The sequence below is a fragment of the Herpailurus yagouaroundi genome, unplaced genomic scaffold, assembly GCF_014898765.1.
Source record: "Herpailurus yagouaroundi ecotype Mexico unplaced genomic scaffold, PumYag 28, whole genome shotgun sequence".
Taxonomy (NCBI): Eukaryota; Metazoa; Chordata; class Mammalia; order Carnivora; family Felidae; genus Herpailurus; species Herpailurus yagouaroundi.
Window position 1 is genome coordinate 41573018 of NW_024412376.1, and position 26944 is coordinate 41599961.

Genomic DNA, 26944 nt, shown 5'->3' on the forward strand with positions numbered 1-26944 from the left:
CCAGGCGCCCCTAGACTCAATGGCTTAAATTTAAACCAAAAAAAATTCTTCACTGTAGCCTAAAACATAAATAAAAGGTTCGATAAAAATTGATAAATGGCCTTCTTCCTCATTGCTTCATAACATTTAATTCCCAAAACTCCCATCTACAATAGACATCTACTTCACACACTTTTGTCTTTTCTGATTCTGTTTTGCAATTTACCTAACAACAGACATTCAACTACTACTGATGACACTTTCAGAGACACAGATCCATCATGAATGTCCTCCTGTTCTGTAAGGTTGAACTCAATGATCGAGATCTCCAGGCAGCGTTGGCATCTACCACACGTTAGATACCCAAGAGCCCACGCCTCCCTCCTGTTACTGAGAGGAGCTTACCTCAAATACTGTTTCAGGGCACTTGTTATTGTCTTCACTTCCCAATCTACAGAATTCTCCAGGTCCACCTCATTGCATGTTTTTACATCTGGTGAGCAAGCAGGCAAGAAAACAATAATTAAAACCTTGGACATCCAAAGGTCTTCTTGACTGGTTCACAAAGCTTCCATTTTTAAATGGCCAAACCACAAATAATTAATTCTGGGAGTCCTTATAAAAACGTACAAAATTTCTTCTATTATAAGCCATGTTCTATTATTAGACATTTGTAAGCAACTTCAGAAAACCCATAGTGAAGATCAAGGTAAAGGATAAGATGGGGCTGGGAGGAGGGAAGACCTAGGCATAGTAGACATTTCAATATTCACAACTACAAAGCATACACAGCTGTGATGACTGCCATGGTGGTAGTTATTCTATTATTAAAGACACTACCCCACAGTCAGGGCTTGGGGCATGTGGCATCTACAGTATCTATACATTTTACCATGTTTCAGGTGGCATTACTGTTATCACGCTGTGTTATGACAAGGGTAACAGGCAGCCCTGTTAATGGCAAAATGACAAGTCAGTGGGAAGAAAGGACAGGAAGTTTGGTCCCACGCTTCTAAGATCTGGACTCAACAGATTATCTTTCTGAAGATTAATGCATGATCAACCAAAATAGCAATATGGTAATACATAAATTTAAACTCAACTTTGACAGCAACATCGTAATTTATACATTCATCTAAGAAATATTTATTGGAAGCCTCTGTGCAACGCTTCTGACATTCATTCTAACTAAAACTAGTTTTCTTTGTCCCGAAAGGGTGTTAATAATGTGTTTCTTCCAGATGCCCTTTCAAATAGCTAATAAACTCTACAGAAAAAGACGTATGGCTAACCAAACAAACAAACAAACAAGGGAGGGGAAAGGAGACAGTAAATTCTACAAAAGAAGAAATGAGGGGGGCCTGGGTGGCTCATCGGTTAAGCGTCCAACTTCTGTTCAGGTCATGATCTTGAGGTTCGTGAGTTTGAACCTCGTGTCAGGCTCTGTGCTGACAGCTGGGAGCCTAGAGCTTGCGCTCTCTCTCTCTCTCTCTCTGCTCCTCCCCTGCTCGCTCACTCACTCTCTCTCTCTCTCTCAAAAATAAAATATTAAAAAAATTAAAAATAAATAAAAATAAAAGGGAAGAAATGAGTCTTGGTTGAAATAAAAGGAAAGGAGGGTGGGAAACAGAAAGGGAAAGGCCAGCACTCTGTATATGGTGGCACCTTGATCCTTACAAGGCTGGGCTACTCCACTCAACTGCGGCTTGGCACCAGACAGGAATGAGTGCAGCATGTTCTCACAAACCTGGGCTTAAATCCTCACGGCCACCCTAAGCAGCCACACCACTCAAACCAAGTCACATCTACAAAACAGCGATCATGTAAACACTCTCACAGAACTACAAAGAGTAGCAAAGCAAATAAGCAATGTGTACCTTGTTTAAATGAGTAGGCAATTACCACAACCGAGTCACTAAAAGTATAAGCATTCAGTGGTGGTTCCTACTCAAAGGGAAGTGTAGTAAATGGGTTATGATGACAGATATTAAATAATCAGTAGAAACTTGCCTCGTTTTCTACACCCCATCATCCAAAGGAAAAAATCAGACATTCCAGGAAAAGACTTGATTTCTCCCTCACTCCAGAATGATGTTTCAACTAAGAGCCAAGAAAACTAGTTGTTTCAGACTTTTTTTTTCCCTCTCTTACACTGTATTTATCTATATAGGGGAGGAAACATCTTGTTAGTATTTCCTCTTTAAAGGCACTAAAAAGAAAAGCCTGTCAGAACGGGACCACTGCATTCAGTCAGGCATGTCACTTAAAAAACTTTAGGCTTGGGCATGAGGAAGGATAGGTGACAACTCACCTATCTCAAACTATGCTATTCTCAAACTTTCCAGAAACAAAGTAAAACAGGAAGTGATGGTTATTTCACAGCCATAACATCATACATATGAAGTCAATTACTCAAAAGTCTGGAGACTTTTTAAAGCACTTCAACAGTTCTTGATTACAGCAACTGACAGCAACATGCAATAAACTACAACAATGGCAATTGACACTGATTACATTTTGATCAGTTCCTACAATTCAGAACTCATTTGTTACCAAGCTTGTCAGACAAGCCACAGATACATTCAAGAAATCAAATTAAGCACCCTGATTAAAGGTGCAATCCTTTATAACTGGGACTAAATAATTCTGTTCTAAAGGCTTTGCCAACCCATTACTTCAGTAACTGAATATTCTCTCATTAAATCAATTATTTAAATCTCATTTTAACGTACAAGTCAGATAACATTTTCAATCAATTCGCTCCCGGCAAATCAGCATTTTAAAATCCAGGAGGCTTCTAAAGGAAATCTTTTATTTTCATCTTTCTACCAAATTATCATTCTATATTTCGAGAATCATAGCCTTTCTATGGAAAAGTAAGCCACCCTTTGAATTCCTGGAATAAAAAGTGGCTGTCACATCAGAGGCTAATGACTACATAGTGTCTATGGCACTAATCCCCTATTAAATTTTTACTGTTTTCAAATAACTCAATCATACCTAGCAGTTCTTTAGAATCAGTGGATGCACTGGGACCAGGTAAGTTTGCTAATAACTTATTTGGGATTCAAACTTATAAATGCATTTGAGTGTTCAATCAGAATATACATTCTACTGTAAATAAGGAAGGGATTTTGCTCCCTTATTGACTAAGAGACAACACCTTTATGTACTAGTTAAAACTAACAAGCACAGATACAAACAGTTAACTGTTTATTTGGGTGAATGTTTCATAATTACATAACCAGTATTTTTTTTTTTAAACTGGAAATTTTCAGCCCCACCTAAATGCAAAGCACCTAAATGCAATATTCCAAAAATTGACCTGGGCCCCACTTTAAATTAAAGTACTTGAAGGAGCACACTGATTGAATGAATTTTGAGAATATACATTATAAATCCAAAATCATAATTTTCACCTATATTAGTTTACTTTGTTTTCCCCAATGTATATGAAAAAGCTGTCTTACAAACAAATAAGGTGATTTTTTTTAAGTAAAACTTCCAAGTTAGCTGTATCTCTTGTTTTCTATGGTTCTGTGTCTAAAAATAAAATCCCGCCTATTTTGCAAGTTAAATTTAGAAATAACCACCAAATTCACCAACACACTTAAGCTGCCACCACATTTTCTTATAATTTCCCCTCCCTGCTCTGATGTTTTCATTCTTCAGTGGTGAAGTGGGAGAACACTGACAACTCTAACCCATCTGAGTTCTAACCTGCCAATGACTATTGTAATTAACCTGCTACATTCTCACCCCATTTACTAAAAATCCATGACTCACCCAAACACACCTCATCCGGTATTTCTCCCTTCCCTCCCCAAGTGCTCTAAAGTTACTACGTAAAAAACAAACATAAAACTTTTACAAAGTTACATGTCTATGTGTGTGTGCCCTCTGTTAGAGGAAAAGGCGAAGAAAAACACCTGAAAAGGGGAGGAAGACAACTGCTTAGTGGGACTTTGTATGTATGCATGTGTGTATATATACATATACATATACATATATATGTATATATTATGTATGTGTGTGTGATTTATTTATATATATATATATATATATATATTTTTTTTTTTTTTTTTTTTTTTTTAAACTTAAGAAGTGTGGTCCAGGGAAAGAGAGCTGAGCACTACCTTCTGGCTCCCGGGATAGAAGACAACTAAGACAACAACTCCCATCACCTGACCTGACCTGGAGGAGTAGATATGACATGTCTATTTAGAGGACTGTCTGTGGTCAACTACCATTCGTACTCCTTCTTGGCAGAGGAGAGAAGAAAGGGGTGGAGGAAACAGGGGTGTGGGGGAGAAGAAGATGGGGAGAGATGAAGAATGGAAAGAAAGATTTTTCTTTATTTTAATCTTAAATATGAAGAGTGAAAACATGCCAACAAGTGAAGAACACATGGAAGATACTAAGCATTCATCCTTTCTTTAGAAATCATCACAAACTTCTACATAAGAGTAAATACTTAAAACATTTCAAACAAACAATACACACATGTTATATAAAAATGACAGTAATAGAAAAACATCCAAGTAAATAATTAGTTCTCAAGAACTAAAGAACCAAGTAAACAGAAGTTCTTGTCAAAAATACTAAATGCCTTGGAATTTTTTCTCAGACATTAAAAAAATGGATTATTTCTCATCTCTACAAAGAAAAATTCAATACAAACAAATTGTACTTTGAAAAATCCAAATTTGAAATACACATTACCTGGAGGAATAGCAACTTAAAAAAATAACTGCCTCATACTGGGGCACCTGGGTGGCTCAGTCCATTAAGTGTCCAACTTTGGCTCAGATCATGATCTCATGGTTCCTGAGTTCCACATCGGGTTTGTTGCTGTCAGCACAGAACCTGCTTCAGATCCTCTGTCCCCCTCTCTCTCTGCCCCTACCCTGCCTGCACTCTCTCTCTCCCTCCAAAAATGAATAAATAATTGCCTAATACCAAATGGGCAAAATCATCAGAACTCCTGGGGCGGGGAGAGTGGGGACACTGGTCTAAAAGAGCAAAGCTAAAAATCTGGCAGACTCATCCGGTGTTTTTTTTTTCTCAGGGAGGTGAGATAAGATGGAAAGAAAGAATATCCAGTGGATAGGGTATACACAACTACACAGAACTCTTAAAATCCTTTTTTTGGAAGAGGTATAAATTATTTATTTGAACACTTCGTGAATGGGACAGAAGGAGAAAGGTATCTTAAGGGAATTTTAAATTAAGATTCAGTGAATAAATCTATTTTGTCAAGACCTAAAGTTTGAGTTGGTAACAAAGTAACAAGAAAGCAGTATTAATCCTAATAAAAAATCCAAAGTTTGTGATTGACAATCTTCAAATTCAACTAGGAATTACTGTAAAATAATTATTGTGGTAGTGCCCAACCCCCCTTTACAAGGAAATAATCAAGTCAGTGTCATCCCTCTCATCCGTTCTTCAACTTCCTGAAGAAATGCTTCTTGGGAAAACAAATTTCCTTTGTCAGCAACTGAAATTAGGTTGTATCGCGCTTGTATCCTAGACTTCTCTGCTCTGAGTCTCATGGAAAGTGAAAACCGTTTTCCAGGTCATGAATTTTTGAGGGTTTAGATATTTTAAAACACCTTGCCAGTACGGGATTATCTTGAGACATTTCCCATGAGCAGAGGAAACTACCACCTTAGTTCAGGGATGCAGATCAAGAGGGATTTTATGAGATTAAGAACAAATTTTGAGACAGCTTAACACTTCCCCGTGACCACAGAGACACCCTTGTTTGAACTTCCCTTGAACACGAACAAGAAGACAATAAAAATAATGCTGGGATCCTTAGGACCAATTTACTGCCAAAGTGTGCCTTTCAGCCAAAATATCCCCTTCTGATACCAACAGCCTTCCAATTCTAATCATTATTACACCATCTTGGAAATGAGCAAAGTGTTTCTAATTTTAAAATTAACTAAAAGCAGATGCTGTAGCCCAATTAAACTCTTCCAGCTGCTACTGAACCACTGGCAACCTGAGTCTATTTAATTTGGAGACCACTAATGGTAAAAAGGAAAATCTGACTGCCAAAGTTGCACACCCAAGTTAAACCAGAGAGGCAGAAAATGAAAACAGCTCATGAAAGCGAATGTATTCTAAGACAGCTCTCCAACTGATGATGGGCAATTTTTCCTGCAGTTAATAGCTAAAAAAAAGGTTATTGCTTATTAAATCCTTAATTCAAATACAGCCAAACAAGCAATCCTATCTGTAACATGTCAGTTGATTTTATTCATCTTGGTTTATGCTTCCTAAAAACGAGTCCTTCCCACAATGCTTTAAGATGCAGACAGGTTTTAAATGCATCTACAGCATACCTGAGGGCATTGTTAATACTGATTAATTAAAGTGAGATATCAAGTTAATTAATATTTAGCAAGGTCAAAATGACAGATTGGTTTGACATACAGGCCCTCAAGCCTGATGAGTTATCATCACTCCTCAAGAGGCAGCCAGCTTTGGGGCAGGGAGAGAGGCAGGACACCTTACAGGTGGCACGGAACCGACAGCGGCGTGTCATGTAAAAGCGCTTTGTCATTCACGCAATGTCTGGGGTAATGAAATGAATTCACTTGCTGGCTTCCTCTAGTCTGTGGTGCCAAAGAACACTGTGTTATCAGCACAGATGGAGCATGCATGGTTCTGGAGAAGAGCCTGGTGCAAACTACGAACAAGCCACTGTGAATACCAATGAGTCCCCAAGAATCGGATCCTTGCTGTCAAGTGACAGTTTTGGAAGCAACATAAAAATGAGTGAGTCCCAGTGGTCTTGTCCAACCAAATGTACTGTCAAGACTCTGGACGGGCAATTTGGAAGCCATGCAAATCACAGAGGCCTGGCTGCTACTTTCCTGTGAGAAGCAAGCACAAGACGACATTCACCCATGAGCTGCATTCTTTTCTTTTCTTTTTTCCCCCCATTTACTAAGAAATGGAACACAAGGTAAGAGGGAGTGGAAATCTGTGCTGAGACAAACACTAATCTACTTCTCAGCATCAACTACCTCTGCTCAGGAGAAAACTCATCGAGGCACCCAAGTGTGCTGTATGTTACTATGAAATATTAAGTTGTAAAGTCAATGAACATAAACAAACAATGCATGGAAAATGATTAGAAAAGAGGCATACCCATCAACATACTCAGAAGTCTCTGGACCTTTGAACTCACCCCCACAACTCTGTACAATCCTTGGTCATTTATACCTATTGGAAGAGACAAAGTGTTAGCAAAATATAAGACAAGTCATATTTTAAAAGCTGTCAGCAAACAATTGTATTCAGAATCTTTGCTAACTCACATTAGCAGCATTCCTGTTGACTATAAAAATAAACGTTTGACAAAACCAAGTGTTTACCAACTTGTTTTAGCAGCTTGGTATTCATGAGTTATGGTTGGAAAATAATCTCATAAAAACAGTGTTCCATGTGCACAAAATGTAATGAGTCAATGTTAATGAAATAAGTTCCTTAAGTAGTACTCATGTGTACCAATGCATTTTGTAAAGATGCATTCTAACTTTCACGTTGTTTTTCTTGAAAAGTTCAGCCTTTTAAAAATAACATGGTGCTGATTAGTACACAGAAAGAAAATCATTATTTAGATGATTCTTTAAGGCCGTGGAAATCCATTCAAAACTAAGGCAGAACTGTTTTTGTTTTTGGTTAAGAGCTGTTACATGCACTGTCCAGCAAGGAGCTCTGAAACTCCCAAGGAACACTACAAAGTATACATCAGAATGAGCCAAATCACAGCATTCTCTCTCTGCAGAGCTGGGGAAACAAAGTATCTCTGGGCACAACGGATGAGAAATAAAGGCAAGAAAATATATTGTCAAACAGAATTTAGTATATTGAATACATGGCAATATACACAGCATATTGATTTGAATAAACCAACTGTAAAAGGGCATTTTTGAGGCAATTGAGAAACTCTGAGTGACATTAAGAGTATGTCAGAAAATGTCCCTATTTTTTTTAAGGTACCTACTGAAAAGAGTGAAAGGAACCTATCTGAGATTTGCTTTAAGAGCAAGGAAGGGATAGATGAAGCAATTTTACCAAAATCTTAAGTGTTGAGCCTGAGCCATAAGAATATGGGAGTTCATTGCACCACTCTCTCTACTCTTTTTATGCTTGAAAGCTTTCATGATAAAATAACGACTTTGAAAAATCATGACTTCTCAGAAGAGTTGCAGCTTGCTGCAGGTGTTTGTTTTCTGCACAACCAATGTTAAAACTAACAAGAACACAACTGGCTGAAAAGAAGATGATGCCTCTAATCCCCAAAGTTTCCCAAACACAACAACACCAAAAAAGCCACGGAATTTGCCTAGGAGAGCTTACTTTCTTTTCATCTACTCACATGGGTGATGAAAAGACCAGACAGGGTCCGAAGGGCTGGCTTCCAGTCAAGACTCAGTCACTCCTGAGCTCTGAGATCATGGGCAAGATGGGAGACCTGAGTCTCGATGATGTATCTGAGATCAAGGACAGCACCTTGCACTTTGTGTTTGGTGGGGGGAAAACACTGAGATGATACCAAGACATGTACTATCAATTGTAACGCATGGCACACATAAAAGCTCTTATCACTCCTTGCAAAAGCAAGTCTTCATTTTCCTTTTCTCTATTTTGCCTTTCATTTATTTCTCCTTAATAATTTTTTAAGCTTCTCAAATGTCCCATTTGTCTTGTATATGCTACATTTTGCATCCCCCCAAAATCCATATGTTGAAGTCCTAACCCTCACTACCCTCAGAATTTGACCGTCTTTGGAAATAAGGTCTTTAAAGGAGGTAATTAAGTTGAAATTATGTCATTAGGGTAGGTCCTAAAGCAGTATGTTTAATGTTCTTATAAGAAGTTGGGGGGGCACCTGGGTGGCTCAGTCAGTTAAGCGCCCAAGTTCAGGTCATGATCTTGTGGTTTGTGAGTTCGAGCCCCATGTCTGGCTTTGCACTAACAGTACAGAGCCAGCTTGGGATTCTCTCTCCCTCTCTCTCCTCCCTTCCCTTTCTTGCTTGCTTGTTTGCTCTCTCTCTCAAAATAAATCAACACTTACAAAAAAAAAAAAAGAAGTCGGGACACACAGGGAGAAGATGGTCACCCACAAACCATGGCCGTCAGAAGAAACCAATCCTTGGAGCACTTGGGTGGCTCAGTCGGTTAGGTGTCCAACTTCAACTCAGGTCATGATCTCGTGGTCTGTGAGATCGAGCCGTGCATCAGGCTCTTTGCCGATAGCTGGGAGCCTGGAGTCTGCTTCCAATTCTGTGTCTCCCTCTCTCTCTGCCCTTCCCCCATGCATGTTCTGTCTGACTCTGTCTCTCAAGAATAAATAAGAAAAAATTTTTTAAATCTCCCTCTCAAAATAAATAAACATTAAAAAAAAGAAGATGGGACACACACAGAGAGAAGCCAGTCACCCACAAACCAAGGACAGGGCCCTCCAAAGAAGCCAACCTACTGACACATGGACCTCAGATTTCTAGCCCCAAGAATTCTGAGAAAATACATTTCTGTTGTATAAGCCACCCAGTTTGTGGGACTTTATTATGGCAATCCAAGCAAACACATACACCTTGTCTCTCAATTATCTCAACAGAGCTCAAAGAACCAGAAGAGCAAAGGCTAGCCCTTCAGTCTACACATATCTGTTCTAAAGATGCTTTGAATGCTGAAGAATCAAAGCAGCAGAGAGGCACCTTCCTGATGGGGAAGCTCACGGACTCCAAGAGAGGGAAACAAATTCAGGTCAGCCCTGCCAGGAGTTGGTAAAAAAGAAAGGAAATTGTCAAACACAAAAATCAGATTTTGAGCCTGCTACGGGAGAAAAGACTGGGCCTCATTCCTTCCTTCTCCTAGAAGCCAGAAGGCCATGTCCAGAGTTTAAAATATCAGAGGACTGTTTTTCAACACTACTCCATTTAAAAAACCTAAAATAGTTTGACCTCAGTGCCAGAAGCCAAAAGAGCAAGTCATATTCTGCCGTCAAGCAAACGTGCATCTTTGAGACATGCCTGAAATGCACAGAGAAATGAAATAAGAACGTTACCTCAGCAATAATCATCACTCTGTGCTGGTAATTACTATCAGATAATTGATCAAGTTCAAATTCATCAACCTGAGAGAAGCTGAGTTAATTGCTAATGCATAATGAAAGGTGCAAGGGGGAATTGATGCTACTCAACACAGTTTCTACATTTTTAAGATGAAATTTAAATAAACCTCATATAAAAGCAGCTTAGAAACAGCATGTAACACACACACACACACGTCACATAGGATTTTGTTTCTTGTTACAACATCCTTAAAAAGGTCTGAATTAAGAAAACTGAAACATACTTTATATCTCTGAACATACACATATCATTTAAAAGACAACAAATAAATACATTTGAAGAATAGGAACCAATCCTTATGCCAAGTCATATGAGTGAGTTTATCAGTCTCTCCAGCTTCTCTTCCACATTTTCCCCTTTCAGCCCAAGGAGTCACTATTTCTAATCACCACGTATTAGAATTTGGAAATTTTCTTTGACTTCCTCTCTGTCACTTTCCAAATTCACTAGGTCAATGTGCACAATTTCTTCACATTCAGACTCATCTCTGCTTCTTCAACACAGTCTTGAGTTTTATACACACATATTTATTAAGACACCCCTGTAGGGAAGCACACACGACTATAATTCATTCTGAACATTTTTTCTTTTTCTTTTCCTTTTTCAAACCACACTGATTATCTAAATTCTCTGCCATCTCCATTTAAGAGTAAGCCATCACTCAGATCCAGTCTAGATTCCTCTGTTGAGGTAATAGGTAAGGCATAAATACACAAATATCTACAATGGGCCCTACCTCACCTACCCACATTTATTGTGGAGTATTCACCTCAACCAGAGCAAACCCTGGACTATCACCCACAAGTCACCAAATCCACTCCCTTCACTCCTCCCTCCAGGTCATCTCCTCGGACAGAAATGTTCTTCCGCCTTCTCTCCACAAATTACTCATCTGTCAAATATTTATTCATCAAATATGTGCCAGGTGCCATTCTAGCTGCCAGAGGTTCAACAGTGAGCAAATTGAATCCCATCCAGACCTTCAAAACCAGATAAAATTCCACCTTGTCTAACACCAGCCTACAGTTGATATTCCCTTTTCCTGAACATGACTCATAATTAATTCCTCTGAACACTTGAATACATTTTAAAACAAGCCCACAATCTCTTATTCACAATTCCCAAAATCAAAGTCTGAATGCTTGACCTGACATCAGATTATTTACGTTTGTATATTCCCCCGCTCAGTGTGAATACTTCTAATTAACTATGTTAGAAGTATGTCCACACATCTGGAGATGTGACATGCAGTATACCTTACGTCCCATATGCTTTCTAAAACACATCCAACCTCATGATTTTCAGATTAAGAATTGAGGACCTGTGTTCTACCTTCTCTTTCCAAATATACAGAGACATGAAAAGATACTAGGTCAATCTTGGGTTTGGTTTTTAATAGCTTTCATGGTGCCTCACGTGGAATAGTTGAGTACAAAAAAGATATGGCTAGGGTCTTGGAATTAATTTGGAACTACAGATAGAGACTGGCCTTGGGCCAAAACAGACATTATAATTAGGAGCTAAAAACAGTTAAAATATCCAACTTACTACGATTTTTCTCGGGTAGCAATATTCCCTGATGTTATTACTACATCAGTTTTTAACTTTTAACAAAAATTTTCATCTGGTCAAAGTGCTATAGGCCCAAAGTTTTATTTTTGTGGTTTTTTTGTTTTGTTTTGTTTTTTTCTTTTAATAAATAAGGCTGTTTCTGATCAGGAGGGTAAGTGCTCTCCATTACAGTGATGAGCAGCTGATGACAGCTGTCCCTGGGCAAAGTGGACAAGGTGAAATCAAACGTGTCTTACTTCCCACCGCCTGTCTCCTCCAATCTCACACAGTCCTGTCACTGAGTACCAGCCACATCTTTCTCGAGGAGAAAGTCAAAAAAAGGAAATGAGTCAACTTTCATCATCATCTCTGCCCCACAGTCTCCCTCTTGGAACCCAGATGATGCTGCCAGAACCATCTATTCCACTCCACAAAACACCTGCACAGAACTACCTAACATCAGTGGGCACTCAGAGGCCCTGGCAGGTGGGCTAGAGAAGCAAAAGAGAAAATAAGATGCTCTGGAACAATAAAAGAATTAGATACAAAAGGAAAATAAAGCCAAAGAGGGTGGCTAAATTCAGTTAAACAACAGAGGTGGGGGCAAAGGCTAACATGGCCACACTGGCAAAAAAAATTTGTTGAGTAAGAAGAAAACAGGAAGTGGCATTTAGAGGAAAGGAGGTAGAAGAGAGAAGACAGGTACTCAACGCGCACACACACACACACAGGAAAGGTCAATGAAGAACAGAAGGAAGGAGAATTTGGAAATAAATGAGGCGATAACAGGCTAGAAATTGTGTAACATTTAAATTCCTATTAATTTCATAAAAATTATCGTGTACTTACATTTTAAGCACTGAGGTAGAATACAGTGAAGACAGGATAAAATTTAAAAGACAATTAAAATTAAAAGAAAGAGCAACTTGGGAGAGAGCAACCAACCCAGCCACAACGTCTCATCTTTCCTTTCTGGCTTCGGGAACAGAACCCATACCTGATAACTCAGGGACTCTTAATATCTTGCATGATCCTCAGTACATGGTATACATTTAACCAGTGAATCAGATAAATTAATGGATAAACTGAATATGTCATTCATAAGTTGATAAGTGATTAGTAAAAGGATATAGAAAGAAAATAAAAAGAGACAGAAAAGGTTATTTGTAAGTAGAAAAGACAAATATAACATTATAAAGGAATAAGACTCAAAATGAAACAGACTTTTGATGGCGATACGTACAAAATTATTTTAAAAAATTATCCAGGTATATGATTCTACAGAAATCAGTGACCATATGCTATGGGTCCATAAACTAACATTCAGTCAGTTCTCATCTAGTAACCAGTAGAGTGCTTGGCATGGAATGAGATAATTGACCAATATTTGTGGCAGGACTGAATCATTTATTTGCACTTTTGTCTGTCTACAACAGGGATGAAAGGTCGTCAATGGTCAGGTTCATATTCACAAGATTTACATCAAAAGTCTGCCACATGTCATCAGTAATACAGCACACACACATAAACACACACACACACACGCATAAATGCAAGTTTGTTTATATATCCCACCAGCACTGCAAAGACAAATTCTCCTATGAGCTATGTAATGAACACACAATTTTATGCATAAATATCAATCATAATTGTAAATGTTTTATAATAATACATTTATATACAATTATAAATATTAACTAACCGGGAGCGGGTCTTGAAAATAAAAGGAAGAAAGCACTATACGTAAAATGATTAGGAAAAGCTTATGAGAAAATAACCCAGCAACAAGGCTAAGAACGAAATGCTATAAAGGGGACTCCAAAAATAGCAAATGATGAGGCTCATGAATATTGCTTCAGGTCATAGGTAAATGACAAAGATTTGATAATGTGTCCTTTATGTATATTTATAACTAATCCCCAATAAACATTCTATTTACATGTCTGTGTAAATACAATCATCACTTTCCAGACTATCCACTGCACTGAGTTACACCAAAATAAACAGGTTCATACACAAAGACTACCTTCCAAGATACTGGACAATTCATAATATTCTAAGGTTCTATCAAAAATACGCATTTAAGTTAAATTATTTTTAAGTATAAGCAGACAGAACCAAGCATCATTTGCTCTATTCCATCTAAGGGACATAACATTCAATACCATAAATTAAGGTACTGTATTTAAAGAATTCTAAAATTTTGGAAGAAGAATGTATTATTTTTAATACTTAAAGTGTATTAAATACTAGGAAAAAACAGGGTAAGAAACAATTTTTAAGCCCTGAAACAGAAGATTAACTGCAGATGATAGTAACATTTCAACATTTCTAGATCTTAGTCCCCTCACTTCAAAAAAAAAAAAAAAAAAAAAGTAGGGGCACCTGGGTGGCTCAGTCAGATAAACATCTGACTCTTGATTTTGGCTCAGGTCATCATCTCAGGGTCTATGAGATCAAGCCCCACATCAGGCTTTGTGCTCATGGCATGGAGCCTGCATAGGATTCTCTCTTTAGCTCTCTGCCCCTTCTCCCATTTGTGCATGCTCGCTCTCTCTCTCTCTCTCTCTCAAAATAAATAAATAAACTTTAAAAAAAAAGCATATTCAGTAAACACATCTTTGTTAAATTTGTAAGATATAAATTATTACAAGTTAAGGTTACTCATATCCTGGAAACTTCCAACTCTACCACCTCCTGGTTGTACAACCTGGCAAGTCACTCATTCTCTCCCTGCCCCAGCTTCATTACCTGAAAAATGAGGTTAATGATGGCATGGGATTGTCATGGAAATCAAAGGACACACCGTGTGTAAAGCGCATGAGCCTCACATACCAAGCACTATTACAAACTTTAATTGAGCATAAGATTCAAAATTAGTATCAAAACAGCTAAGTACACTACATATACAAATTGCCCTAAGTCTACAGCCTAATTTATAAAATAAAGCACATGTTGAGTGTCAAAATTTATTCAATATGAATGGCTCACAGAAAATATGACATTTCTGTTTGCTGATAATGTTTGGAATTTCTCCCCTAGATGATGATTATTTGGGCGGCAGATATAAAAATATTATTGACAGTTACTATGTGTCAGGAACTACTCTGCACTTTTCCTTCCTATGAAGTCTTGCTTCCACTTTCATGTTGGCCTCTACATGTTCTTTTTAGATTAACCCACTTCTGTATTATGATGGATAGCCTCCTCACCAGCAGGCACTTTGAGGACAGGTCTCATGATTTCATTCACATGATCTTCCTATGCCCAACCAACCAGAGAGCTCAGAACTCCAACAGTTTGGTACATGAGGGCAGCTGTGCCCACTGAGTCTGCCTGTCACATCACTTTCGTTACTGCATCCCATCCCAGCATAAGTGAAAAGTAGGGACAAAGTACAAGGCAAATACCCAATTCCAGGTCTAAACCAGTATTTTTGTGATGAAGTTCTCATTCTAGGACTTTTCAGACACATCTAGGCTTGACTCTAAGACTCATTCTTTCATTCCAAGTCACAAATACAAAAGGTTCTTGGTTTATTAGCTGCTACCTTGGTATTCGGGTCAGAACAGACTGTATATTCCCAGCATTCCATGCAGCTAGCCCACATGAGAGGAAAGCATTTTTGCTTCGGACCAGACAACCCCTAGACTTGCTGCTATTTCTGGTATAAATTCACCCAAGCCAGTGGGCAGGAAGCCTCCAGCAGGGCTAGTGAGAAACTACTGACTACCAGGAAGTTTCCTTTTCCATTAATAACACTCAGGGCCCCAAACTCTCTCGAGGTCTGATGTCTTTCTGTCCCACATCTAACAGATCTACCACTCATTCAATGTGCCCTTCGATCTTTCCTCTCAGTGTAAACCTTGGGGAAAGGAGTGTGTCACAGTCCCTGGGCCTCCTAGCAGAATTCAGCTCCCCTATTACCACTAAGTGGAGTTGTCAACCAACTCTTCCTCTCACCTTACTCTCCTGCCATGGGTGAATTCTGACATTGAATATGGAGACCCGGTTCCGAATCCCAGCTCTGCCTCTTTATAGGCTGTGTGAACTGTGGCAGGTTTACCCTTAACGTTCCATGCCACAGATCCCTCAGAAACAAGATAGATCTCAACCACCTACTGAGTTTTGCTGGGACTGTGTGAGCTAGAATACATGAAATACTCAGAAAATATAAAATGCCATTTGTTATTAGGAATTTAAATACGGTCAGATTTAGATTCCACACCGACATAATGTTTTCTACAAAGAGACTTTCCAAGGTATTACATAGATTCTCAGCAAAGGGGATAAATCTTTCTTGGGCTGATGGTGCCCCTTCAAAGGTCCATGATGGAGCCAGTATGGAAAGAAGAAGGTATGACTTTAGAATGGCTTCATCTCAAGTCTGGAGGAGCACTTCAGAGAATGACATTTAAGTCTTCCCTCCCAGCTTCCCTTTCCTACTGTCTACAGTTTCACACTTCCTCTATTCTTTAAGTATTTGTCTGTATTGTATTGTTCATCTCCAGCATCCTCCAAAATCAGCCTATAGTCTCCATCTCCTCGTGTTCATTGATGTTGAGAGCACCAGCATTAAAAACTCGGCCTTGGATTTGAGTTGTAGTCTGATACCTTCTAGCTGAGACTTATACAAGTCAAATCATGTCTCTTGGCTTCAGATGCTCATGGAAAATGGAAAATATCATTGTCTCATAGGGTTCTTGTGAGAAGTACAACCTGTACAGCCTGGCTATTCTCCAGCTTCTTGCTTCCCAGTCCTTAAATGGTTTTTTTTTTGGTTTTTTTTTTTTTTTTTTTGGTCCTCCTCCTCCCTGAACTTTGTAGAGCAGGTGACACAGGTATGACTTCCTCCTCTTTGAAATTACCCCTCTTCTGGATTCCTTTACACCACACTGTCTTGGGTTCTCCTCTGACCCTGTAACTGTGCTATGTCTCCTTAGTTATTCTTTTTCCTCATATTCTCTAAAGGCAAAGATCCCCAAATATTCTGCCCTTTGTCCTCCATTATTTTCTTCCCTCACCATCCACCTGACAAGACTTTTTGACACTCAAAACTTGACCTCTCGGGGTACGTGGGTGGCTCAGTTGGTTAAGTGTCGAACTCCTGATTTCAGCTCAGGTCACTATCCCATTGTTTGTGAGAGTGAGCCTAGCTTGTAAGCTCCATGCTGGGTGTAGAAGCTGCTTAAGATTCTCTCCCTCTCTTTCTGCCCCACCCCCCACCAGCTCATGCTCTCTCTCTCAAAAAAAAAAAAAAAAGAAAAGAAAAGAGAAACAAAGAAAAGAGAAAAGAAAAAAACTTCACCTCCTAAAAAATGATGCCCATCTCTTCTGTTGCCTTCATTTTATTTCTGACAGAAATGTCACAGGACAGGCACTCTGAATTCACAATATCAAAAACCAACCTATATTCCTCCCAAACCTACTGTTCCTCTTGCATTCTCTGTCTTGGCTAAAGATGTCTTCAACTACCTTGGTTGGGAAGCTTACAGTTTTTATCTTCCCTTTTCCCTACCTTCTATATTCAACATGTCATCAGATTCTGTTTTTCTGCCAAGTCTCTCATCCTATCCATCCCTTCTTTCCACTATCAGTGCCCTAGTTTAAACCTCCATCAGCTTTATCTGGATTATTTCTAAAATCCAACCAGCCATCTTGCCTGCCATCTCTCCATCCCACCCAACTCCCATTAAAAGATCTGAACATACCCCTGCTCAAATCTGTCAACGTCTCACCTCTGCCTATAGCACTGAGGCAACATGCAGCACAGTGCCTGGGATCTACCACACTCTGGCCTCGACTGCTCACAAAGCATCTTAACACATCATAGCCATCCACCCCCTCTGCCAGCAACACCCCAGGGCGGGTGAACACCATCTGTTCCAGTATCTCACTCTAGAGCAAAGAACAGGTTTGCTTGCAGCCTTGGAAAATAGAGATAGTGTCTCCATCTAGAACAAAAGCCAGGCATACTTGTCAGCCATAATAAGAGTCAAGTTTCCTAAGCTCAGAGTTTCTCTCTTGTAATATGACCCATTGTGCGGGCAGGTATCACCTGACCTTCTCTGCAGTACCCTTAGGAATTAGAGACCAACACAAAATTTATATTCTGACTACTGGGAGTAATAAACTGTCCTTCATCTCTGATCCAGGAGTCTTGGGTCTTCTACTAGCATGCGTGAAACTATACAAAATAACTTGTTCACATGAAAGCATGAAATCAGAGGCCTTCACTGCCTTGAAACTAGATTGAAACTAATCTTTAAGAAAAAGGAACCATATCTCCACCATTTTTTCCTCCAATATATTTCCTGTAGGAAACACCCAAAAAGAATTGACTAAAGCCCATGTAACACGTGCATGTCGAAGAATACGTAAATATTAAATAAGCTGGAACGGATGAGACAGCTAAATAAAAGTACATTTTATTTTTAAATTCAGTCATGTAGCTCCAGCTTAAGTGGTCACAAAATTTTACTTAATGTAAAACAGAAAAAGAGACTCAAACTCAAGGCAAAGTTGGCTGTCGTTTTTTGCCACTCTTTTTCTTCCCTTCTCTACAGAAATCAGAACATCAGGAAAAGTCTGAGTCTCACTGCTGCCATCGGTCTCTCCACCTCAGAACAGCTTGCAGCATCAGGAACTAAACCAATTCTAGGCAACTCCGGGCAATCTCTTTTTTGGGGGGGCGGGGGGCAGGGAGGGGATGTGGAGGGGGAAGCTTGACGTAATCCAAAAGCCATGGTCTTGTTCCTGAGCATCCTTCCTTTCTTCACCCCCTCCTGGCCGTTTTCTTGCTCCAGTGTCCACAAGACACTGAGGAACAGAAGACTGAAATTCCAAAGCAGTTACTTTTGCTGCATGTTGCAAGTGCCACATCAAATTGCTAAAGTGAACTCAAGTGATTTATTTCCCTATGTAAATTACTATTTAAAAAAAAAAAAAAAAAAGTGTTCCCAGAGCCTTGAATCAATAACGGAACTACTTAATTGTGACTGGCCTCAATTAACAGATGGATCTCTAAATAAGTGACTCACATTTACTGAGCACTCAATAGGTGCCAAGGTCCCAAGCACTCTCTTTTCATCCTCACAAGCCCGCAAAGGAGTTGCCACCATTATCCCATGAGACACATGATAAAATCAGGTCACAGGGCGTCAAGTAACTAACGTGCCATGGTTGCAGAGCTAGTAAGTGGTGAAAGAGATTCCAATCCAGACTGACCTTTGGGCTCATGCTATTCACCACTATGCTAAAAGTGTTGACAGAGCCTTGCAATAAAAATGCCATGGACCTCGTCAGAATCTGAACTGAACACACAAAATCCAGCATGCCTACTCTCTAGCAGGATAGTTTAACCATTTTTCCCTATTAACTGTTGTCAACCACTCATTTGGAAACTAATAGCTTTGGAAGCTTACTTGTTCTTAAAACAAATAAGATTACTAATTAAGAAAATGAATAATCCTGACTCGCCTGAATTTAGGATTTCAGTTTTGCATTTGCATTTCTGCAGACACCACAAGACTCTCTAATTCCCTCCCACATAAGACTGTCCTCTTGTTATCCACCCACTCCCATCTCACACCCATTATGATTAAAAAAGAGACAGTGAGGGAAAAATTCAAGTTTACTTGCTGTAAATTTTCTGGGGACAGCTGTTCTTTATTTTCTCCATTTTTGCATGTAATTTGCCCTCAGCAACTTAAGATTAATGTGCAGTAATGGTAAAATATGCTGCAAGTTCATCTTGGGCATCTTCCTTCCTACTGAAACTATACAGTATCATCTTCTACCAGGCCCATCTTGAGACCCCCACACAATTCCAGAGGTGTTTCAGAAGTGGAAAAATCCTCAAGCCAACTTCAAAAAGATTTTCCAAAAACCTAAAACTTTGCTTTTCAAAGAAAGACAACCTCACTTTTACATACGACAAGTCAAAGACTGACACGTCTTAGACGTGGCTTTCTGCTTCTATCCCATGAATTCACAGCTTGTTACAGTGCTCAACTGGATAACTGACAGCTTGCCTAGACCGATATTTTAATGCCATTCTCTAGAAATTAAAGTGAATATTCAAATTATTCACATATGGAAGATCTTTAAAGAGAAACTTCCTAAACAAAAGTGGCATACAAATTTAGTTTCAAATCACGATGACTATTTAAAAAATAGCAACCAGAAGAAGTTTTTAAGCTAGAGTCTTATTTGTTTTTGTATATTTTACAATGCATGCTTCGGCAAAACCAGACGTCATGCAGTTCCAGAAAAAACTCAGTGTACTGGTCATGGGAGTTGGCCCCTCTATAGGAACAGGAGTAATTTACTTAAGGAAATCATAGAATTACTCTTCAAGCTCTGAAACCAGAAAATTCTTCAACAGGTAACATGACGTATCTATGTCTAAACTACTACCTATAATTCAGAAAGATGCCGACATAAATTTGCAAAGAACAGAAATCCAATCCTACCTATGTTACTTGAAAGTACTAATCCTAACCACAGACACAAGAAGAAATCCTTCCAATAATTTTACCAATTGCTGGAACACATAATGTGGCTTTTAGTCAAATCTCTGAATACTCAAGCAAAACACAATTGCTTATTGAGTTCTACGTATGAAAGACACAGACTATACTGAGAAATAAGAAGAGGCAAGCAAAGGCAAAGCAGAAATAAGACATTTTCTTCACTCCAAGAAAACCATAAAGTTCCTGAAACAAAATAAATATATCATATAACTAACAATATCAGAGGGGAGCATGGGTGGCTCAGTTGGTTAAGTGGCCAACTCTTGATTTTGGCTCAGGTCATGATCTCACAGTTCCTGAGTTCGAGCCCCATAACAGGCTCTATGCTCAGCACAGAGCCTGCTTCATATCCTCTGTCTCCCTCTCTCACTTGTGCATGTGCTCTCCCTATCTCTCAGAAATAAATAAATGTTAATTAAAAAAAAAAACAATATCAGACAATACAACTGCCAAATGAGGAAATTGCTTCTCACAAGGAAAGCACTTCAAGGGAAGGATGAAAAGGGGAAATTGAAACAATACATTTAATAAATATTCTACTATATAAAAAAATTAGCTCTAATCCTCACAAACGTGGGGGTAGGTAAGCAGTGTGAATGAACTTCCTAGTCACATTCTTTTAAACTGAGGGTCCAAGGGGTTAAGAATCTTTCCAAAGTGCCTATTTCACTGCACCATTGTGGAGTGTAAGCCTGACAGCTCCCATCAGCCAACAGAGAGGTACGACTTCTGCAGAGTAATCAAAGTACCTCTCTTCCTCCAGTCTTGCCAAGGACTTCTAGGGCTCAGGTGCATCATGTTCTTTCAAACATCTACACTTCAACCCCACCTTTTCCTCTGCCAAAATCCTTCCTGAAACCCTACACCCATGCATCTGGTCAATTCCTCCCTCATCCTTCAGAAGGCAGCTTATGCGCTAAGTCCTCAAGGAAGCCCTGAGTCAATGGTGATTCAGAGATCCAGGAGGGGCAAAGGAGAAGAATGAGCCCATCATATTGTCCATCCTGAGGGAGCCACAGACACATGGTGGCTGCATGGTTTTCAGCCCAGACAATGGAGGATATGTTGTATAAAACTATTTTGAGAATAATCAGGTGCTTCCCACAAAGGAACAAACTGCTACAGGGCACTAGGCACTAAGGCACTAAACGAGGCATCATCTGAAATAGCAGGTAGAGAGACTTGCGATGAAACACAGGATGATGAGCGACAGGTGCCATGAATACTTCAGAATATGCCTTGGATCCACCTACAAACTATGTGAAATCCGAAATACCCTTGGCTTCTGACACAGAGACTTGGCCACTATGAGCCATTTTGCTATTTCTTCTCTCAACCCCTCTTTTTAGGATGCAGGTCTACCCTACATCTGCTATGCTCACTCTCATGATCCCAAAAGCTACATGGATCCATGATCCAGGGCCCTCATAAACTCTCTCAGGAAACCATCATGGCTTCTCCTACTCTCTAAAACCAAAAGATGAGAAAATTCGTCTCTCCACTGGACTATTCTTATTGGAACTCACACTGTCTACAGCAGAGGCCCAGTTACCAATGATTCTGATTCAACAGAACTGATTGAACCCAGGAATCTGCATTTTCAAGAAGTACCCCCTGGTGATCCTGACACATGTCAACATGTCTGCCATGGACCCATAAGTTTCCTTGATATCCTTTGCTTTCCAAACTAAAATCTGAAGGTGAAATTCCTTACAGAACTCTGATCCTGTATGTATGACCAACTGCTAAATGTGACGATCTGCTAAATTATTTGGATGCATCAATGCTATCTGACCCCACTGCCCAAATCGACCATCCTAAATCAGCTACCTCGTCTACTGAATCCTCCAGCCTAGACAGAATTCTGAGGCTCCTGTGCACTAAGTCATCCGACACACGGCTGCCAATACTAATTTTCATATTTATCTTTCTAAGCCTCCTACTCTGCTATCCACCACCCTCTAGCACTTACCCAGCTCCTTTACAATTAAATGCAAATGCCTCAGTACCACTTTGATTCTATTTCTTCATGCTTCCTTTCTTTTGTTTAAGTTAGTGAACATACAGTGTAGTACTGGTTTCAGGAGTAGAATTTAGTGATTCATCACCCATATAGAACACCCAGTGCTCATCCCAACAAGTGCCTCTTTAATGCCCATCACCCATTTAACCCATCCCCCCCATCCTCCCCTCTAGCACCCCTCAGTGTGTCCTCTATATTTAAGAGTCTCGTATGGTTTGCCTCCCTCTCTCTTTTTATCTTATTTTTCCTCCCCCCCATATTCATCTGTTTTGTTTCTTAAATTACTCATATGAGTGAAATCATATGACATTGGTCTTTCTCTGACTTTTTTTGCTGAGCATAATCCATTCTAGTTCCATCCACATTGTTGCAAATGGCAAGATTTCATTCTTTTTGATCACCGGGTAATATTTCATCGTATATATAAACCACATCTCCTTTATCCGTGCGTCAATGGACATTTGAGCTCTTTCCATAATTTGGCTATTATTAACAACACTGCTATAAACATCAGGACGTATATGCCCCTTTGAATCAGCATTTTTGTATCCTTTGGATAAATACCTAGCAGGGCCATTGCTAGGTCGTAGGGAAGCTCTATTTTTAACATTTTGAGGAACTTCCATACTGTTTTTCAGAGTGGCTGCACCAGTTTGCATTCCCACCAACACTTTCATGTTTCCTTTCCAATCAAATTTGGCTTGTTTCTGTCATACTCTGTCTCCACAGCTTTGCAAAGATGTCTCTAAATTCCACAATATACCTTCCTATCCTTTAAATCTAAGGAAGCCTATTTCTAACCACAGTCCTCAATTATATAACATCAAGTACACTTCATTCTATCAACATGCATTCAAATTCTCTTAATCCTTGCAAACTTGTAACACTTATTTTATCACCTGTTATATTTACATTACAAATCTGTTTACTATTAACATATCCAGCATTATATGTAAACAACCTTAATGTGTCCCAAAGGACTAGAACAAAGCTATGTACACCCTGTGATTGCTCAATAAATAAATACTGCTCAATAAATAAATACTAACCAGTATTTATTAATACTGGTAGAGCTAGGATTTAATGGTGGTAAGTCACCTGTTACTAAGGGAAGGAAAAGAACATTATGCTATTTTCTGCAGAACTTTTCTCTTTTGTTTGTTTGGGTTTAGGTTGGGTTATTTTTAAAAAGAAGTTACAAAAAAAGCTCCCCACATAGCTGGATACTATAAACATAAAGATAACAATTGTGCAAACTATTTCCTCAATACCAAGCAACCCTTCCATTAGGACAGTGGTTCCCAAACTTCGCTACATAGTAGAATCACTTGGGGAACATTTTAAAAAATCCCACTTCCCAGGGGTGCCTGGGTAGCACAGTGGGTTGAGTATCCAACTCTTGATCGTGGCTCAGGTCATGATCTCACAGTTCATGGGTTCGAACCCACATCGGGCTCTGTGCTGTAGCATGGGGCCTGCTTGGGATTCTGTTTCTCCTCTCTCGCCCCTCCCTCGCTTATGTACTCTCTCTCTCTCTCTCTTTCTCTCTCAAAATAAAAAAGTAAACTAAATAAAAAAAAAAAAAATCCCACTTCCCAGTTCATACCCGACAGCCAGGAAGTCAAACTTGACTGGGGGGGGGGGGGGGCGGGTGAGAGCCAGGTTATAGTCTTTAAAGATCCCAGATGATTCCAATGTGCAGCAATATTTGAGAATAATAGCTTTAGGAAATCATTCAACTTGGTATATGTACATAAGCAATAATTTCCTAGAGGTGGTCAGTTGGCCTGAATTGATTAAGAACCAGTACATATCAATTACAAATATTTGGTAAATGGTTGAAAGATCAGTTGATCTGACTCCCACACACACCCTCACTTCATGAGCAAACAACTCGATGAAAGTGACAAGTATGATTTGTTAACTGATGCTGATGTTGTAGAGAAATGGGATTAGTTCTCGTCTCAAAAGTAGAGTAACTGCTTAAATAGTCCCACTCAGGTCAAGATGTCAGCATCTGTATAGGTCAACATATATTGTACGTGTTGACATAGGTTATCATATATTTTATTTGTGTCATATATTACTGTCCTATGCTAGTGTCGCACACATATTAGTTCCATATGTAGTGTATATGTTGTCAAAGATATGTTAGTACACTAAAAATGTTAACTTTCTTAGGATACTGCAGATGACACTAAATTTTAGACATTTGTCTGATGCTTTCAAATATTTCAGTGAAGTCACAAATAAGATTGATGACAATAAAAATGCCAAAAGTCGTTTTTAGAAAAACATATTTGGAAAAAGGCACACTAATGGTTTTAACCCACACACATGAAATGGGCAGTTTTCAGAAAATGATGGTCATGTTTAAAACACTACAAGCTGTGATTCGAAATACTTCTTCAGTCAGATCTCATTAAAAGCCCCTGGTCTTTAGGCATGTAGATCCACCAGGTACACAGCAGTCATTAAAGCTATTCCCCAAAGATTTCCAGCTCTCTGTGTGTTTTCCAGTCTCCTGGTAGGGTTGCTGAACCTAGACTCTTTGGGGTCGAGTATGACCATGAGGCTTCTAGTGACCAATTAGTTATTTGCAAACCTAACTCGCTTCAAGCCCAGACCACTTTGCTTGGAGGTCCAAAGCACTCCAGAATTGTTTCCCTCTGACAAGGCAGCCAGGATCCCTTGACTTGTTTGGTTCACAAAAACAACCAGGAACCTTCAAGCCTAAGTATTAGTGATGAGCAAAACCCTCCTACCAGTGCTTGAGTGAGAAATAATTCTTACTGTTTTCAGACACAGAGATTTGTGGGTTTCTTGTTACGGGACATAAACTAGCTTTATCCTGATGAAAAAATAAGTATGGCAAATCATGCCTATAGCATAAGAAAATCACTAGTCATGCTAGCTGATTTGCGGGAAATCATTGACAACAATATTCCTTAAAGGAACTCACAAATTTAGTATAAAAGCCTCAGAGATTCTACAATGTTTCTCATCATTTTTGATAATATAATCTGACCACTGATTCTTTGAACACTATTATTAGTCTATTATTTCACTAAAAGTAAAAGGCTTCATTCAGGAATGGAAAACCTTTAAGAACAAAAGATTTGAAAAAGAAAAACATGGGGCACTTGGGTGGCTCAGTCAGTTAAGCGTCCAACTTGGGCTCAGGTCATATCTCCCAGTTCAGGAGTTTGAGCCCTGCGTTGGGCTCTGTGCTGACAGCTCAGAGCCTGGAGCCTGTTTCAGATTCTGTATCTCCCTCTCTCTATGCCCCCGCCCCACTCGCGCTTGGTCTCTCTCTCTTTCTCAAAAAATACACATTAAAAAAAAAGAAGAAAAACATATGCTTTTAGTTTATTTTTAAATGATAAAAATCTAACTTAAATTGTGTAGACTAATTCTTCTGTTAAAAACATCCAATAATTATATATTTATAATAAAAATACATCTAATAAAAATACATTCAATGCAGATTCGCGTGTATGTATGTATATATATGTATATATATTTATTCCATTCAATGTATAGAACATTCCATAAAACTACATATACCAATCAGAAAGCATTCTAGATAGATTTTAATCTGTTCAGGCAGAAGCAAGTATGTATAAAACATATCCTTTGGGGAAAGAACATAATTTATCAAAATAATAAACACACAAGTGATAAAATTAAGGCCCTTCACTTCAGGAACTCAGGAGAAACAGAAACATGAATGATGAAGTGAGAGATATGAATATCACAGTATTTTTTCCAAATTTTGGAAATTTGTGAAACACTAGGAAAATGAAAAAATTTATCAGCTCAACTTCAGGGCAGATGAAGGAAAATCTGCCACAGACCAAACTGCCACCATAAGAGAGTGTATGAGAAAAGGCTTTCTATGACTAGGGATTTTATTATCGATGTGCAAACCCCTAATCATAAAAGGGCTGGTACTTCTTTGTCATCCGACACTTTTATTTCTGACATGGCCCCATGACAAAAATCCTGTTTTGACAGAAAGCATGAACACAATGCTTCATCCACAAAGTCATCCAAAGTGGGACCGGGATACTCAATACATGAGAGTGAATGAAATATCCATTTAACCATACTTCGCTCGGTCTCTAAACAAAGAGAAACTCCACCTCCAGAAACAGCCTGTTTTGTAATGTTTAATCTTTCATTTCTCCAAAGTCTGCTGCAATGGCTGCAAAGCAGAGGGACCCTGTTTTGTTGGGTTTTGGGGGGGTTTTTGGGGTTTTTTTTAGGGATTATAAAGAAAAAACTTTCAGTGGGGGAGGGATTAGCTTTCCTTAAATTTAAATGGAAACAACCCGGGGCGCCCGGGTGGCTCAGTCGGTTAAGCGTCAGACTTTGGCTCAGGTCACAATCTCGCGGTCCGTGAGTTCGAGCCCCGCGTCGGGCTCTATGCTGACTGCTCAGAGCCTGGAGCCTGTTTCAGATTCTGTGTCTCCCTCTCTCTGACCCTCCCTCGTTCATGCTCTGCCTCTCTCTGTCTCAAAAATAAATAAACGTTAAAAAAAATTTTTTTTTAAATAAAATGGAAACAACCCAAATATTTATCAACAGGTGAATGAATCAAGAAATTGTGGTATATCCATGTAATGAAATCCTGCCTAGCAGTAAAAAGAAATTAACTAGGTATACACTCCGCAAGATGAATCTCAAAAGCATTATGCTAC

General features: G+C 39.1%; 1 protein-coding gene across 3 annotated transcripts in view; it reads right to left on the minus strand.

Moving 5' to 3' along the window:
- ARHGAP10 (Rho GTPase activating protein 10) overlaps positions 1-26944 on the minus strand; it is a 339539-nt gene that overhangs the window by 124470 nt on the left and 188125 nt on the right. For all 3 annotated transcript variants that reach the window (XM_040472772.1, XM_040472753.1, XM_040472763.1), the window contains 2 exons: positions 7141-7215; positions 385-472 (listed from right to left, as the gene is read on the minus strand). In XM_040472772.1, coding sequence (XP_040328706.1) covers positions 385-472; positions 7141-7215 — 163 coding nt within the window. The remainder of the gene's footprint in view (positions 1-384; positions 473-7140; positions 7216-26944) is intronic.